This window comes from Telopea speciosissima, chromosome 6, assembly GCF_018873765.1.
Source record: "Telopea speciosissima isolate NSW1024214 ecotype Mountain lineage chromosome 6, Tspe_v1, whole genome shotgun sequence".
Lineage (NCBI taxonomy): Eukaryota > Viridiplantae > Streptophyta > Magnoliopsida > Proteales > Proteaceae > Telopea > Telopea speciosissima.
In genome coordinates, this window is record NC_057921.1 from 40,401,613 (window position 1) to 40,420,311 (window position 18,699).

Sequence of the window (18,699 nt, forward strand, 5' to 3'; positions counted from 1 at the left end):
ATCAGGATTCGTCCCGAGGATGAGTGGAAAACTGCGTTTAAGACGCATGATGGGTTATTTGAATGGATGGTCATGCCCTTCGGGCTATCCAATGTCCGGTCGACATTTATGCGATTTATGACACAAATATTGAAGCCATTCTTGGGGCGTTTTGTAGTGGTTTATTTTGATGACATGCTAATTTTTAGTAAGTCAATTGAGGAGCATTTGTAGCACCTTACAGCCATTTTATCTGTCTTACGGGCAGAGCGCCTATTTGATGAAGCCGAGAAGTGCTATTTTATGGTACCCAAAATTTTATTTTTGGGATTTATTATTTCTGGTGAAGGTATTATGGTGGATGAGGCAAAAATTTAGGTGATCAAGGACTGGCCTACACCAACTTCCATTTTTTATGTTCGTAGTTTCCATGGGCTTGCATCTTTTTATCGTCGTTTTATTGCTCATTTTAGTTCTATTGCTGCTCCATTGACTGCTTGCATGAAAAAAGGGGTGTTCGAGTGGACCGATGCAACCCAACAGAGTTTTGATCACTTGATGGAGAAGCTTATTACAGCCCCAGTACTTGCCTTGCTAAAATTTGATCTTGTGTTTGAAGTTCACTGTGATGCTTTAGGTACAGGTATCAGTGCTGTTCTTAGTCAAGGTGGGCGGGCTGTTGCATTTTTTACTGAAAAACTTAGTGGTGCTAAGCTACGTTACAGTACTTATGATATGGAATTCTATGCTCTTTTCAGCACTCTTGAGCATTGGCGTTCCTACTTGCTTCATCGAGAATTTGTTCTCTACACCGATCACGAAGCACTAAAGCACTTTGCCGGCCAACACAAGCTTAATTCCAGGCATACTAAGTGGGCTGAGTTCTTACAGGAGTTCACCTTCCACATCAAACACAAGGCTGGTTCTCAAAACCAAGTAGCAGACGCACTTAGCCAGAAACGCAACCTCCTTTCCACAATGCACACAACCACTTTGGGGTTCGATTCTTTTCAAGACCTTTATAAAGATGACCTCTATTTTTCCAGATTTGTGCATGAGGCGCAGGCGACAGGTGGTTTGGTTTATAATTTTGTTGATGGGTTTTATTCAAGGGTACTCAGCTGTGCATACTGGACTGCTCCCTCGGCTTGAAGATAATTGCAAATACTCATAATGAAGGACATTTTTGCCGTGACAAGACCCTACAGTTGGTGGCGGTGTGCCAAACTTCGAAGGGGCAAGCAACTAATGCCGGTTTGTATTTACCGCTACCAATTCCCAAGGCCCCTTGGGAGGACATCTCTATGGATTTTGTGCTTGGTTTACCTCGTTCTCAGTGGGGCATGGACTCGGTGTTTGTCGTGGTGGATCGATTCTTGAAAATGGCCCATTTTATTCCTTGTCGGAAAACAATGGATGCCTCCCATGGACTCAATGCTATGTAATTTGGCTATCTTGAGATTGAATAGAGGATTGAATATTGGACTTAAGATTCTATTTTCTATCATGGAGATGACCTCCATTAACGAACCTTGAAGAGTTCTTGTTAAGCCTAGAAGAGCTTATTGTTCGCACAAGGTGATCTAGAAGAATCACCCACCTTCTTCTCCATCGATCCTGCATTATGAATCAACCAGCAGATTACATTGCCTCCTTACCTACGGGTGATGTGGAGACTATTCTCCAACCGGTTGACTTTCCGGAGGAACTTTGTAAATTGGTTAAGGGGTATACTGATTTCTGTATCTACTATCGGTTGTAAGTTCCTTGTTTTTGGCACCTTGGTTGATACGGGGCCTGTCCCGTTTTAGTTAGGGGCCTTCTATTTCCCTCTTTAAGCAAATTTTAAAGAGGTTCTAGGTGACTTCCTGTTTTTCTGTATATTTATTTGGGGAAAGGTTTCGTACACGGTCATGTAAACTGTGTACGTGAGAGGGTCTCTCACAAAAAATTGGAAAAGTCATAAATAGTCACCCATTAATTAATGCCTTGAAACTCCCACCCTCACACATACATGGTTTACACGACCGTATATGAAACCTTTCCCCTATTTAATTTTTTCTTTTTCATTTTTTTTAGGGAAATTTTCAGCGCCACCACCTCAAATGGACCAATATTTTAATGTCAGCCCACTAAGGGCCAATTTATCACTAGGGGCTCAAAAACTAATGGAAATAACTGAGAGTTAACTGAGTGGAAGTAAAACGACTAAATTACCCTTCATGCTAAAAACATAAAAAAAACCCAACCTTCTCCCTCTTCCTCTCCCTGTCTTCTCCGTCTCCGGCTACCATGCATCCGTCTCCCTCCAACTCTACTTCTCCCTCTCCCCTCCCTCGCCGGCTCCGGCTCCATCCCTCTCCCCTCCAAATCTGGCCCAAAACTCCCTCTCCGACCTCTGCCATGACCCTTCCTCATATACTGGTGGCAAGCTCCTCCTGCAGAGCGACCTTGATATGGCCTCTGCCTCCCTCTCTTCCATCCTCCACGACCTCGACTTGCTCCTCAAATCCGGTGTCCTCTGCTAATCGAATGCCATCGTTCTCTCTCAAGCTGGTCTCAGCTCCGGCAAAGAGGAGCTTGGTTTTTTTCCTTTTTTTGGCTGCAACCTCTTTGCTCGCTTGCAGATCGGAGGCATCGAGTTCAATTAGAAGGCCATGGATTCGTTGCTCCTGCTCCTCAGAGAGAATGACAAGGCTACTATTTTTATCCCAAAAGAGGGCGACGTTGACCTCGAAGAAACCCTGAAAACTAAGTGGGTACCTGAGAAAAATACTCCAAAGCATGATTGAAGTTTCCCTGAGCCTGCAACTCTTTACCCTTCTCAAGCAACTCAATGGCGTTAGAAGACTTGCTCAGAGAGGGCAACGCTGGCTTCTCTCTCAGCTGGGCTCACTGGGTTGAAGTTGGGAAGAGCAGAGCAAGAGCTGGGTTGATTTATAATGGGAAGGATTTTTTTGGGAAATTATCAGCGATTCATCCAGGGATTGCATCTTCGAAGAAGGGGTTTTGGGCCCTCTGCTTTATCTTCTAGACAGGCTCTTAGGGTTTGAAGGAATAAACACACTCCTATCTTATCGTTGAACTTCAAATGTTAGGGCAACTGGGAACCTACAACCACCGCTTCTTCCTTCTTCCATCTTTGCGATCCTGCACACCTGAGAACCTTCAATCGGTGGACGACTTGCTCTGTAATGCAATCGCTAACCACACTTATACCAAAACCTCGAGAAAACCATAGAAAGAAAAAGACAAAAACCAAGCACAGCGAGAAGGATTGAGAGCAGGAGACATAGACACTTCGTTGCCTCTGAAACTTTTTTTTTTATTCAATCTCAGACAAACAAAAGGGTACTTCAATTTTCCCAAAAAATTGCAGGTAGATCGAACTCTATAAATTGCCAGTTCTTGATTAAACAAGGAATTGGAACAAGGAAAATTTAAAAATAAAATAAAAATGAAATCTACCATAATCTATCGACTATTCATCATCTAATCTCCAGTTCTCGAGTATAGGAAGGTGAAGGTCACTCTCAGGTAGCAGAGGAAAGGGAATGTGTTTGCTCAGGTAGCAGGGGAAGGGAGGAGTAGATAGAATAGATAGAATGGAGAGTACTAAATAACGAGCTAATGAATCTCCTTCTTTTTGCCATTGAATTTTCCAATCAAATTATAGCATTGGTCCTGATAAACCCCAATTTATTGCTTCTTCTCCACCAATAATGCCCACCCCCTCAACTCGTTCCAAAAAAAATGGGACTCTGCGTAATAAAGTAACGTGTGACTTGAAGGACATGATCGAATGTGGATTCTTACATCCACCATTTTCTAAAGGAATAATGATGCTCTTGGTTCGACATAGTTTGTTCTATTCCACTACAACCCCTACTTTGCCTACTTTGTTGGGTTGTAGATAGGACATGATGGAGCTCGAGCATAAAGTATTTCTTTATTTCTCTGGGGCAAGGATCTAGGGTTAGTGTCAATCAATAAGTTGTAACTCGCAAGCTCTTTCCTTTTTTATGTTCATCCTCTTTTCTTTTTTGCTTGTTTATCGAAAACAACCTTTCTTTTGTAAGCCTACTGTCACAGCCCGCCTAATTATGGCCCAAGGCTAAGACTTGCAAGGCCAGTGACATGGACCTTGGGTAGGAAGAACCAAGTGCAGAACTCTCCATCTTGGAAGAGGCTGACTCATTCTAGAAGTATTGAAGAACCTCTAGAAGCTAGGAAAGATCTAAAGCTTCAGAGCATTCTTGTAAATATCTAGGATTATTCTAGACTCTATTCTAGAAGGTTCTCCAGTTGGATGGAGGACACATGTAAATATCATAGCCATTCATTATAGGCTTGGTTGCCTATAAATAGAGGTGGCCTCATTTGAAAGGATCGGCAAGCAAGCTATCAAGTCTTGTCTTAAAAGCTTTCAAGTAATTCAAGTGCATTCTTTCAAAGTCTCTCTAGTGTTCTCTAAGTTCTCTTCCCAAGTCCCTTGCTAGAGTTGGTGAAAGGTGACTTAGTGCTAGAGTGAGTGCTAAGTCTTGGCGCGGTTGCTTAGTAAGGTCTAAGGCCGTGACAAGTGTGGTATCAAAGCTTCGGTTGCGAGGAAGATACTTGTAGATTCGACATCATGGCTAACGAATCGGAAGTGCTAGACATGATGGTGAGTGACCAAGCTGTGGGAGGAGGCCATTCCCACCAAGGAGAGGCGAAGAGGCAAGGACAAGTCTGTGGACGTTAGTGGAGCTATGGAGCCACGCCTAGCTCGGGTGGAGCTAGCAACGGCCGAGGTGAAGGAGCGCCTCGATGTTGTAGAGCAAAGTGGGGAGGAGCTCGAAGGCCACATGATGGAGCTCAAGGAGGAGCTAGTGAGCCAAATGGGGGAGCTCAAGGAGTCCCTACAAACCACTCTCAACACCATAGTGCACGCCCAGCAGGAAGAGTTTGCCGACTTCAAGGCTCAAGTATGGGAAGCATTGGCCAAGATGGATGCTCGCATCGATGAGGTACAAGCGGATTGGGCAATGTGTAGGAGGGCAGCGGCCGGGGAGCCACTACCTCGCGTGAGGTACCTAGGGTGGAGGTACCAAAGCCCAAGCCATTTGATGGGAAGAGAGATGCGCGGGAAGTCGACAACTTTGTGTGGCACATGGAGAGGTACTTCGAGGCGATGGCACTCGAGGACGAGGCGACTAAGGTGCGGACCGCAACACTTTACCTCACGGACACAAGCAACTCTATGGTGGCGAAGGAGGCATGCCGAGCATAGAAAGAATACGGGCACCATAGACACCGGGATGAGTTCAAGAAGGAATTAAAGAAGCAATTCTACGAGAAAATCTTTGCTTACTTGGCTAGAAAAAGAGCCTTAAAAGGCTGAAACACATTGGGTCTATTAGGGATTATGTCAAGGAATTCTCAACACTTATGCTTGAGGTCCCTAGTATGACCGATGAAGAACTTCTCTTCAACTTCATGGATGGTCTCCAAGGTTGGGCCGCGCAAGAACTACAACGCCAGGCGTGCAAGATCTTGCTTCGGCCATAGCGGGAGTCATTGGTGGAGTTCGGGAGAGAAGATAATGCTAAGGCCAAGAAGAGCAATGGAGGAAATGGTGGGGAGAGAAAGGTCCCAAGAAATACCCTCCCAAGGAAGGAAGTAGTAAGGCTACTACAAGTAAGGAGGGTAAGGCCAAGTCGACAAAAGGATAAGTTCACTCCAAGGGACAAGTGCTTCTTGTGTGACGGGCCACCTGGGCTAGGGATTGCCCCAAGAGGAAAGCTCTCAATGCCCTATTGGAGAAGGGTGAAGAGGAAGCACACGTGGGGTCTCCGCAACAACTGGGTGCTATCAAGGCCAAGGCGACGGAGGTCAAGGCCACTACCTCTCGAAGGGGCTTATGTATGTGGAGGTGCACATCAGGGAAGCCCTCGCGAGCTATGGTCGACACAGGCGCCACACACAACTTTGTCTCAATGGAGGAGGCAAAGAAGCTTGGACTAAAGGTGTCCAAGGAGAGAGGATGGCTCAAGGCGGTTAACTCCCAAGCTCGTCCCATTGAAGGTGTCGCTCGAGGGGTCGAGATGAGCATCGGGGCGTGGAAAGGCACCGTAGACTTGTCGGTGGTGCCTATGGATGATTTTCAAGTGGTGTTGGGTATGGAGTTCTTAAGGAGGGTTAAGGCTATACCCATGCCATTCATCAGCACCGTGTGCATCATGGAAGAAGGTGCACCATGCATGGTCCCCAACGGTGCAAGGGACCAAAGAAGGCCCCAAGCTACTCTCGGCTATGCGGTTGGAGAAAGGGGTCAAAAGGGGAAGACACCTACCTTGCGGCATTACTTGAGGAAAGGAGAATAGCCCCACGGAGGTGTTGCCCAAGCCGTGGAGAAGGTCCTTGAGGAGTTCAAGGATGTCATGCCACAGAGCGCAAAGAGACTTCCACCTAGGAGGGAGGTGGATCATGCGATCGAGTTGGAGCCGGTGCCTAGCCACCAGCCATTGCACCTTATCGAATGTCGCCGCCGAGTTAGAGGAACTAAGGAAGCGGTGAAGGACTTACTTGATCTTGGGTTCGTCCGCCCGTCCAAAGCTCCATATGGCGCCCGTTCTCTTTCAACGGAAGCATGATGGGTCACTTCGACTATGCATCGACTATCGGGCGCTAAACAAGGTAACCATCAAGAACAAATACCCCATTCCTTTGATAGCTGATCTATTTGATAGACTTGGTGGGGCAAGGTACTTTAAGAAGCTAGACTTGCGGTCGGGCTACTATCAAGTCCGCATCGTTGAGGAGATGAAGCCAAAATCACATGTGTGACACGGTATGGCTCATATGAGTTCTTGGTTATGCCCTTTGGCCTCACCAATGCACCAGCCACATTTTGCACATTGATGAACAAGGTCTTCCATCCCTACCTCGACAAGTTCGTGGTGGTGTACTTAGACGACATCGTGGTCTATATTAACACCCTAGAGGAACATGTGCAACATCCGAGGATTGTCTTCAAGGTGCTAAAGGACAATCGAGTTATATGTTAAAAGGAGAAATGTTCTTTTGCCCAAGAGGAGGTGATGTTCTTAGGGCATAAGATTGGGGTGGAACACTAAGGATGGACGAGAGTAAGGTGCGGGCTATACGAGTGGGAGGCACCTACAAAGGTTACCGAGCTAAGGTCTTTTCTTGGCTGGTGAACTACTATAGGCGGTTCATTCAAGGGTATTCAAAGAGGGCAGCTCCACTCACCGATCTTCTAAAGAAGAACAAGGCATGGGAATGGTCGGACTCATGCCGGGATGCCTTTGATGATGAAGAAGGCCATCATGGAGAAACCCATGCTTGCCTTGCCGGACTATGGCAAGCCATTCGAGGTGCATACGGATGCATCGACTTTGCAATTGGAGAATGCTGATGCAAGAAAGACACCCCATTGCATATGAGAGCATAAGCTCAATGACACGGAGCGCGGTACACCGTCCACGAGAAGGAAATGACCGCGGTGGTGCATTGCCTAAGAACATGGCGACACTACTTGTTGGGGTCGAGGTTCGTGGTGAAGACGGACAATGTTGCCACTAGCTACTTTGAGACCGGAAGAAGCTAAGTCCCAAGCGGGCTAGATGGCAAGACTTCTTGGCGGAATTTGACTTCGTCTTGAGTACAAGCCGGGCAAGGCCAACGAGGTGGCTGATGCGCTAAGTAGAAAGGCGGAGTTAGCTTCCCTTAGCCAACCGAGAAGGAGAGCTCATGGGCTTGATCAAGGAAGGTCTACAACATGACCCGGTGGCTAAGAGCTTACTTGCACTTGCCAAAGAAGGCAAGACACGGAGGTTTTGGGAGCAAGATGGTTTGCTCTCGCCAAGAAGAGAAGACTATATGTTCCTAAATGGAACAACTTGAGGAGAAATTTGGTTCGGGAATGCCACGACACCAAATGGGCTGGTCACCCAGCACAGGCGCACGCGAGCATTGTTGGAGCGGCGTACTATTGGCCTCAGATGCGTGATGACATAGAGGCCTATGTGAAGACTTGTCTTGTGTGCCAACAAGATAAGGTGGAGCAAGCAACCACCTAGGGGATTGTTGGAGCCACTCCCAATACCGAGAGAGCATGGGAGAGTGTCTCCATGGACTTCATCGTGCCCTACCCAAGTCGAGAGGGTGTGGGTCAATCATGGTGGTTGTGGATAGATTTTCTAAGTATGGCACGTTTGTGGCGGCACCAAGAGGCGCACGAGCGGAAGAGCGTAAGACTATTCTTGAAGCACGTCGTCAAGTATTGGGGTGTGCCACGATCGATCATCGCGATCGAGATCCTCGCTTCACAGGGAGGTTTTGGACGGAGCTGTTCAAGTTGATGGGGTCGGCACTACACTTCTCTACAAGCTTCCATCCACAAACCGATGGGATGGACTGAGCGCATCACAGTTTGTTGGAGCTTTACTTGAGGCATTTCGTGAGTGCTAACCAACGAGATTGGGCTAAATTGCTTGATGTAGCCCAATTCTCCTACAATCTCCAAAGGAGCGAGGCAACCAATCAAAGTCCATTTGAGATTGCCACAGGGAAAGCAACCCTTAACGCCACATACGGTGATGACGGCTACATAGGGAAGAGCCCATCGGCGTTCAAGTTTGCCAAGGAGTGGCAAGAGAAGGTGGATGTGGCTAAGTCATACTTAGACAAAGCCACTAAGAAGATGAAGAAGTGGGCGGAGACAAGCACGCGGCCAGCAAGGTTTGAAGTTGGGGACATGGTACTTGTGAAGCTTCTACCTCAACAATTCAAGTCCCTACGGAAGGTACACAAGGGGCTGGTTCGTCGGTACGAGGGCCCATTTGAAATCACAAGGAAGGTAGGCAAGGTGTCTTATGAGGTGAGCCTACCTCCTAAGCTCAAGATCCATCCGGTCTTTCATGCAAGCATGCTAAAGCCTTATCATGGAGACATGGAAGACCCAAGTCGTGGAACGTCAACGAGGGCACCAATGAGTGTCACAACTTCCTACGATAAGGAGGTGAGTACATGATTGCAGCCGAGTTGTGCGAAGCGAGGAGTACCTCCTAGTAGGGAGTACTTAGTCAAGTGGAAAGAGCTACCGGAGAGCGAAGCAAGTTGGGAACACGCGGACTCTATGGCGGTTTCGAGGAGCAAATACGAAGGTTCCACGAGGAGGACGCGACGAGGACGTCGCCAACTTAGGTGGGGAGAATGTCACGACCCGCCTAATTATGGCCCAAGGCTAAGACTTGCAAGGCCCATTGACATGGACCTTGGGCCAAGGAAGAACCAAGGTCTAGAACTCTCCATCTGGAAGAGGCTAGACTCATTCTAGAAGTATTGAAGAACCTCTAGAAGCTAGGAAAGATCTAGCAAGCTTCTAGAGCATTCTTGTAAATATCTAGGATTATTCTAGACTCTATTCTAGAAGGTTCTCCACCGTTGGATGGAGGACACATGTAAATATCATAGCCATTCATTATAGGCTTGGTTGCCTATAAATAGAGGTGGCCTCATTTGGCCAAAGGATCGGCAAGCAAGCTATCAAGTCTTGTACTAAAAGCTTTCAAGTAATTCAAGTGCATTCTTTCAAAGTCTCTCTAGTGTTCTCTAAGTTCTCTTCCCAAGTCCCTTGCTAGAGTTGGTGAAAGGGACTTAGTGCTAGAGTGAGTGCTAAGTGCCGGCGCGGTTGCTTAGTAAGGTCTAAGGCCGTGACACTACGCTCTCTTTGAAATCCTCTTTTCTATAAGTAGAAGGCCGGCCTGTGAAAGTAATCAGATATAGGGAACAAGAAAACGGCTGTGGTAAGTCAGTGACGGGGCCTCGCTTTGGAGAATTCCTTGAGTTCAGGACTCGCGCTAGTTGGCCTATTTGATTGTTGCTTTAGGCAGATCAGATAAAGGAAGCAAGAAATCCGTTGCTTGTTCGCTGAGGGAGTTTCTTCTTTGTGGGGAAGCCATCAAACCAAAGACTCGGGAGATGGAACTGAGGAGAGGGATTTTTTTTTTATTTTTTTTGAACTGAGGGAATGTGGTGGTACTGTTACGAATTCGTTATTCATGGTGGGGTGGGGAGATTGGAGAGGGTGGAGGCGGGATTGCAGGGAGCAAGGGAAGGAAGGCTGGAGGTGGTGGTGGTGGCGGCGGCGGTGGCTTGGCAAAAGACAGCAGAAGGAGAAGAAGAAGAAGAAGGAAGAAAAAGGAACAAAAAAAATAAAGATATAAAAACAAGGGCAAACTTGTCTTTAAGAAAAAACCAACTTGCTGACATCATTAATTAACAGAATAAATGCTAACCCCATTAGTTTTTGGGTTTAAAGTGATATATTGGCCCTTAGTGGGCTGACATTAAAATATTGGTCCATTTGAGGGGGTGGCAATGAAAATTTCCCTTTTTTTTAATATAATATATTTATCCAAAAAAAAATATGATCCAATGGTTCACGAAACTTGTAAATGAAACCAATTGAAATCTTGCAATTAGGATAGACTATCACTAGTACCTCATCCAATTCTGACATCCCTCCAATTCCCTTTGATCCCTCACATAGGAGCTGAAAATGATCCACCCTACCTACACTTCCCAAGGTGGGGTAGGATGGTCATTTCAACTCTTATGTGATAGATTGGAGGAATTGGAAGGATGACAGAATTGGAGAGAATGATCCCGTACAAGCCCAATCTTGCAATAAGGGTCTCTTTGTTGACTTGCAGTTTACGTTTTCAGGCAATGAAAGAGAGACGTTTTCAGGCAATGAAAGAGAGAGTGAATTGCGTCTTGTGGAAAAACAAAAGCAAGTGGACCCCTTTTGCTGACTTCGTGAAGAGACTTGAGAAAACTAGACAGCTTTTAAGCGTAGAAAACGGGAGTATACCAAGTTATTGTAGCAAAACAACAAAGTCCCCCTCCCCTCGTGAAGCATATGCTTAGGAGACCAAATTATTATAGTAAAACAAAAAAGTCCCCTCCGTGAATCATACGCTTAGGTGGAAATGCAGAATGTTAAATCAAAATGAAAAACAAACCCAAGTTTTTTTTGATAAAAAAAACAAACCCAAGTAAATCGGTCCCTTTTGCTGACTTCCGGAGGAGGAGACTTTGAAGAAACAGATAAAAAATAATGTCACCAACCCAACAATGACCAAAGTGGTTTGTGTTAAAGTGCGGCACAAGCCACTTTGGTCATAATAGGTAATTAGTCCCATTTTGGTCATCATTACAAGAGTATTTAAAAATGAAATAAAGAGACATTTTATCTAAATAATCCATATATGGTCGTACAAATCGTGTATTTGAGAGGGTGGGAGTCTCAAGACATTAATTAATGGGTGGGTATTTATGATTTTTTAAACTTTTGTGAGGGATCCTCTCACGTATATGGTTTATACGACTATATACAAAAACCTTTTTCCGTAATCCTTTTTTGATTTTTTGGGTAAACTTATTTAAATAATCTTAATCCTTAACTGAAACAGTAAAATTAAGATGGGACTCTAGCTTGGACTCTAAACTGATTTAATACTTTGTACTCAAACTCTTTCAATACTTAGTCTATTAAAACTAAAATAGAAAAATTACATGATAAACTCAAATAATAAAATTTAATTAAATAAATAAACTAAGTATATTGTTGCTCCCAAAAGCCCAAGTAGACCCAGTTCATCTTCATATGGATCCCCCTACGGGTTTGGATCGATCCAAAGAATTGTTCTTGCACATGTGAATCTACTAGTGTATACATAGGGAAAAAGAGCTTTGTCAGAGGGAGTGTGGCCTTGTGGCACTTGTTCAACGTACACTACCATGAGTCATTCTCTCTCTCTCTTTCTCCTTCTCATATGGAAAGACACCTACTCCTCCTAGTTTTGAGGAGGAGAGAGATTGACACATGGGAGTGATGGTGTAGGCTACATTCCTGGATAAAAAACTACTTCCAATATATATAATGTTAAAGTGCAAAGGGTAAAGATAATTACCCAAAAAAAAAGAAAGTGTAAAGACAAAGTGAAGCTAACTTATTTCATACAGAATAAAAAATTGATGATATGTGTTGAAACCGTATTTCACACAAGACTGTCAAGACTACACAGCTAATGATAGTTCAAATAAGAAACTGTGTTTCCTACCGAATAAGAAAAACTTTTTTTGTACTGATTAAAAACCGTACTAAATTAGTACGGTATCAGTTATTGAAAATGAAGTTTGTATTCCAGATGGAACAGTGTTGGTATTTACTTTTTGTTTTCTGTACTAAATCGAAACTGTACCGAATTCCCGATACCGTATCAATTGACATCCTCACTTCAGATGGTCTATCGAGTAATATTGATTTCAATAAACCCTGCTCTGCTAATGGTAGGAGATTGGGGGTTGTCTCTCATAAATTAACAACCAAACATAAGGTACCCATGGCTCACTCCACCCTAACCAACACCCGTTCTCGCATTGCCACTACGTTGTTATTGTTCTTAATTTCCAACTGTTGTGGTGTTCCTAATTTGCCTCTCACTTGTCGAGTGAAGCAGAGGCTCTCCTTCAACTCTCTTTCCAAGGAACCATACCCATGCATATGCTCTTGTAATTTAGAAATAGGGAATATGAAAAATCTGGCTAATTTATTGAATATCTATACTTGCATTAATCCAATGAACTCAATGGTTCAATATACCTTTAGAAATTAGAGATATGAAAAATCTTATTGACATTGGGGTTAGTTCCAAATAAACACAGTGGTCCAATTCCTCATAACTTAAGTAAAGTAGAGATGCTCTATTTGCCTGAGAATAAACTATATTTGGTCGTAGATATGAAAAACATGGTTCGATAAATATTTTAAGCCTGACCCTATTGTATATGTCAGTCCCCCAATGACGATTGACAGCTGAGCTTGTCTGCACTGCACTGACCAGGTGGATGGTTCCCCGGACCCTTCCTCAGTCCACATTTTCGTTAATCTCCACGAAAGTCTTGCTGCTCGATCACCACGCGTCTATAAATTAGCAATGAAAGGCAACACCACACCACTCACAGCTACAAAGTGCAAACTCCAAACCAACCAACCAACACTAATGGCTTACTACTCCACCACTCCTTCCTTCTTGTTATTCTTCTTTCCAACTCTTGTAGCGTTTCTTTGGTCGCTTCTCTTCTTCTCTTCTTCATTTGCTGCTTATGCAACTACAACTGGGGTCGTGTCTCTTCAGTTGTCATCAAGTGAAGCAGAAGCTCTCCTCAAATGGAAAGCCAGCCTTCAAAACTACTCCGTTGCTGTTCTCGGTTCTTGGAAGCTTACTACATCATCACCAACTGCCAACACCACCAGTACTAATACCACTTCATCATCATGCAAGTGGTTTGGTATAACTTGCAACAAAGTTGGAAGCGTGGTTGAGATTAACCTTCCCGAAACAGAGCTGCAAGGTACGCTTGACAACTTCACCTTCTCTTCCTTTCCTAATCTCCTCTGTCTTAATCTTAGCCTCAATGAACTCACAGGACCCATACCCGAGCATATTGGTAGTCTCTCCAAACTCACCCACCTCGATCTCTCCAATAATAATCTTTCCAGCATTCTACCTCCCACCTTGAGTAATTTAAGCAACCTTCTATTTCTACACCTGTATTCCAATGAACTCGTTGGTCCAATACCATCAGAAATAGGAAATCTAGACAATCTGGTTAACTTGGCACTAAACAACAATGAGCTCAATGGTCCAATCCCTCACTCTTTCGCTAATTTAAGTAGACTAGAGAAACTCTATTTGTCTGTGAATCAATTATCTGGTCTGCTGCCTTCAGAAATTGGAGATATGGAAAATCTGATTGTGTTGGACCTATCTGAAAATAAACTCAGCGGTCCAATCCCTCATTGTCTGACTAATTTAAGTAAACTAGAGCTTCTCTATTTGTTTGAAAATCAATTATCTGGTCCATTGCCTTCAAATATTGGAGATATGGAAAATCTTGTTGTCTTGCCGCTATATCGAAACAAACTCAGCGGTCCAATCCCTCACTCTCTGGCTAATTTAAGTAGACTAGAGAAACTCTATTTGTATGTGAATCAATTATCTGGTCCGCTGCCTTCAGAAATTGAAGATATGGAAAATCTGGTTGAGTTGGACCTATCTGAAAACAAACTCAGCGGTCCAATCCCTCACTCTTTGACTAATTTAAGTAAACTAGAGCTTCTCCATTTGTTTGAAAATCAATTATCTGGTCCGCTGCCTTCAGAAATTGGAGACATGAAAAATCTGGTTGACTTGGAGATTTCTCAAAACAAACTCAACGGTCCAATCCCTTACTCTCTGGCTAATTTAAGTAGACTAGAGATGCTCTATTTGGATCAGAATCAATTATCTGGTCCGTTGCCTTCAAAAATTGGAGATACGAAAAATCTTGTTGAGTTGTTGCTAAATCAAAACAATCTCAGCGGTCCAATCCCTCATTCTCTAGCTAATTTAAGTAAACTAGAGTCTGTCTATTTGTTTGACAACCAATTATCTGGTCCTATACCTCAAGACTTAGGTAGCCATGCATCCATTGTAGTAATCGAATTGTTTGACAACTTCTTATCTGGAAGCTTACCACAACAAATATGCCAAGGACGATCACTTCAAAAATTAACGGTTGAGAACAATTGTCTCATGGGTCCTATTCCGGATTTGAGAAATTGCACAAGTCTAAGGAGAGTTCGACTTGAAAACAACCTATTTGTAGGAAATATAACCAATAGTTTTGGTGCACATCCACATCTTTATTACATTGATATGAGTCACAATAGACTATATGGAGAGCTATCACCAAATTGGGGAGAATGTAAGAATTTGTCAGTGCTAAAGATTTCTGGAAACAATATTAGTGGGAAGATACCATCTGAGATTGGTCAGTTAACTCGACTTGGAGAACTTGACCTTTCTTTCAACAAACTTGCTGGAGAAATACCAAAGGAACTTGGTAGCTTATCCGATTTGCTCAGCTTGTATTTAAATGACAACCAGATTTCAGGGCATGTACCAGTGGAAATCGGCAAATTAATCAATTTGGAGCATCTAGACCTATCATCAAACATGCTAACTGGATCAATCCCCGCACAACTTGGCCAATGCTCAACACTGTTGTCATTAAATTTGAGTTGTAATTCATTGAATGGAAGCATTCCATCTCAAATTGGTGATCTAGTATTCCTACAAACTCAATTGGACCTTAGTCATAACTCAATCAGTGGATTGATACCATCACAATTTGCAAAGTTAGTGATGTTGGAAATTTTGAATCTATCCCACAATATATTCACAGGTTCCATCCCCCTTTCTCTTGAAGATATGATTAGCTTAGTATCTCTTGATTTGTCCTATAATCAGTTGGAAGGTGTTGTTCCCAACAATAGGGTTTTCAAACATGCTGCTTCACCACAAGCATTTAGAGCCAACAAAGGGTTATGTGGTGAACTTCAAGGTCTACTTCCCTGCAATCGATCTCGTACAAGTAAGGGATATAGTAAAAATGGACACAAAGTCCTCATATCCATCATTGCTTCTTTGATAGGAACTGTGTTCCTTGCATTTGCAATCATTGTTGTCCTTTTCCTCTTGCGAAAAAAAATGAAAAAAGGAAATGTAGAAGTAGCAAGAAGAAACCATGGCAATATATTTTCAATATGGAATTTCGATGGCAAGATTGCTTATGAGGACATAATTCAAGCAACAGAGGATTTTGATGCCAAATATTGCATTGGGGCAGGAACTTCTGGGAGTGTTTACAAAGCAGTCCTACCTACAGGCCATGTAGTAGCGTTGAAGAAGTTCCATACATTCGACGGTGAGGTAGTAGTTGATGAAAGCTTTGGGAATGAGATGCATGTATTAACAAATATAAGGCATCGGAACATTGTTAGACTTTATGGGTTCTGCTCTCATCCACGATGCATGTTTCTTGTTTACGAGTACATGGAAAAAGGAAGCTTAGCAAATATCTTGAGCAATCAAGCAGAGGTTGTGGAGTTGGATTGGATGAAAAGAGTAAATGTCATCAAAAGTGTGGCCAATGCTTTGTCTTACTTGCATCATGATTGTATTCCACCAATAATTCATCGGGATATTTCAAGCAAAAATATATTGCTGGACTTGGAACTTGAGGCTCGTGTATCTGATTTTGGTATTGCAAGACTGTTAAAGCCAGACTCATCTAATTGGACGTCACTCAAAGGAACTCATGGATATATTGCTCCAGGTATTTAAATTTGTCACTTCTATATGCTATGCTTTTTTATTGTTGTACGTTTAAGGTTTCTTTATTTTCACTCCAGTATTTAAAACCTAGGACTTTTTTCTAAATTGAGCCATATAAGTATTTGCATCTTAGTATTGAAAAAGGAAAAAGATAAAGTGTTTGTATCTGGAGCACAATTTTTATAAATAATTTGATAAATATATTATTTGAACTTTGAAATATTTAGTATACAATCATCAATACTTTGATAAAAAAGAAATGAATTTTAGTTTCTTTTAATTACAATTATTTTAGAGTATTTGGATGAATGTCGTCATGTCCTATTGTTATTATATGTATACTTCATAATAAATTCTTAAATTTTTTATCAATAAATACCCTTTAGATTCTTTTTGACTAACATGGTGCATTATATAAATTAGGATGAGCACAAATATTTTATGTAATTGAGTAATTCAATAAGAAAACTAAAGGATATCATATATTTCTTATATCCCTTTGAATTTCTTGGAGTTCATATAGAACCGGGGAAAAACCTATTGCAAACTAAAGAATTTCAGAAGTATGAAGGGCGAAAAAGCAAAATAGAACAGTGAAATTACTCATTTGGAGTGGAAAAAAAAAAGCCCTACTATATTATGTAAGCTACTCTATTATTTATAATAAATTATTCTTTTCTTCAAAAGTTTATATAGAAAATAGGTATTTCTAGCACTATTGTACTTTCCTATTCAATTAGAAGCAAGTTACAAGTTACAATGGCTAAATCATTTTTGAATGATCAAAGCTTTAGGAGTCTAGGCCAACCCTATAGAATTTTATAAATCAACTAAATATCTTAAAGTAATCTGGTAAAATCGAGATTGTTGGATGGGTAGTAGAATCCTTGGTATCTCTATCATGAGGTGATCTACCATATTGGCCCAACATGCATTTATTGTTTACTTTGTATTTTCTACCATTAAACCAAGCTTGTCAAAATTGATATATCATTTTGCTATGATTTATATTTGATGTGGTAAAGACATATGAGCTAAAGTTACCATAAGAGTAGACGGTGATGTAGACAACATATCCATAAAATTTTTAGCACTAACTAAAAGGACCAAAATTTGTAGGTGGCCCCATCTAGAGATTTTTTTAGGCAGGCACTATTTTTAACACATGGCATGTCAGATGGGGCCATAACTTCTGTGGGCAACTGGACTAAGGTCCCTCACTCCTATTCGGAATTATATTTTTATACATGAAGAAATTTACATGTTGATGTGAGTAGTATAAAAGCAATGTTTTACCTATGGAAAACATGTATATAGATAGGGTCCTAGTATCACAAGCCACAATACTCACTAGTAATGAAGTAATATAGGGCACAAGTTTCTTCCAAAGCCTAGAGTAGAGCTTCCTCCATGAGCCACCCTTTTTTAGGCACATGCCTTATTGGATGGGATCCAAATTTTGTGGATTGGTAGATCCCAAGGTCCCTTGTTCCATGTAAAGTTCAGCCTCACAGAGATTTTGCAGCGGCAAGATGAAGTCATTAAAAGATGTATAATTACAAAGAGGGTTCATAGACTACTTAAAGGTACATGGACAGAGTAAATAACTGAATTTGAGCCTTAAATTTGATACCTGAGGAGTCCAGATTTTGTTCTACCAAATCCATCATTTAAAATATATTGTAGTTTCTTGTTTCTATTTTAAAACTTATTTGTTGTCCGATATGCACTTTCACTAAGCCTCTTTCTTTCTTCACTTGCAGAGCTTGCCTACACTATGGTTTTAACTGATAAGTGTGATGTATATAGTTTTGGAGTATTGTCACTGGAAATAATTATGGGAAGGCATCCAGGGGAGCTCATCTCATCATTAACATCACCAGTTGGCCAAAAGATGCTATTAAGGGACATGTTAGACCCACGTCTCACCTTTCCATCAGATCAAAAGGTTGCAAATGATGTGGTTTCTGTTGTGAGAATAGCAATTGCATGTTTATGCAGTCACCCACAATCCCGCCCAACTATGTATCAAGTATCAAAAGAGCTACTTGGTCTCCGACCATCATTTGTGGAGCATTTTTATACAATTACTGTAGGTGACCTAAATGATATTGAAGTACAATACTTGTGATCGATGATTCATTCGACCAACAAGGGGGACTACGGAGATTGATTTGAGACTGCACTCAAAATTAAGCAATAGTTCTAAAGGTCAGCCTTTTGTTAATTTGCATGGCTTAACTTTAATCCAGTTTCCAAAACTATATCATCCTTTTGGGGTTTTTATAGGGATGGCGTGACTGATGTCCTCACTGTAGAGCAGAGAGCTAGTCTCTATTTCTTTCGAGGTGATTATTTTGTGAAAAAATTTTGTAACCATGGTTTCTCTACTTTAATAGGTACGCTTCACATTGGTGGTTATTTGATTTTTATCTTACTAATGAGGTTTTTTTATGTCAATTTAAGTCATCCTGATCCCTTTCTTATT

The 18,699-nt window shown here is 42.2% G+C and overlaps 1 protein-coding gene across 1 annotated transcript; it reads left to right on the forward strand.

Annotated features, from left to right (window-relative positions):
* Positions 1-13,183: 13,183 nt before the first annotated feature.
* LOC122663711 (MDIS1-interacting receptor like kinase 2-like) lies at positions 13,184-18,346 on the forward strand. The gene is made up of 2 exons (XM_043859342.1): positions 13,184-16,212; positions 17,975-18,346. Exons 1-2 carry the CDS (start codon positions 13,794-13,796, stop codon positions 18,340-18,342), a joined length of 2,787 nt encoding a protein of 928 aa, XP_043715277.1. The 5' UTR covers positions 13,184-13,793; the 3' UTR covers positions 18,343-18,346.
* Positions 18,347-18,699: the final 353 nt, after the last annotated feature.

Excerpts from the sequence above, each read along its gene's own strand:
- LOC122663711 (XM_043859342.1), top strand. The coding sequence starts at position 13,794 with ATGGAAAATCTGATTGTGTTGGACCTATCTGAAAATAAACTCAGCGGT. Across the intron at positions 16,213-17,974 it reads TCATGGATATATTGCTCCAG|AGCTTGCCTACACTATGGTT; the intron begins GTATTTAAATTT and ends CTTCACTTGCAG.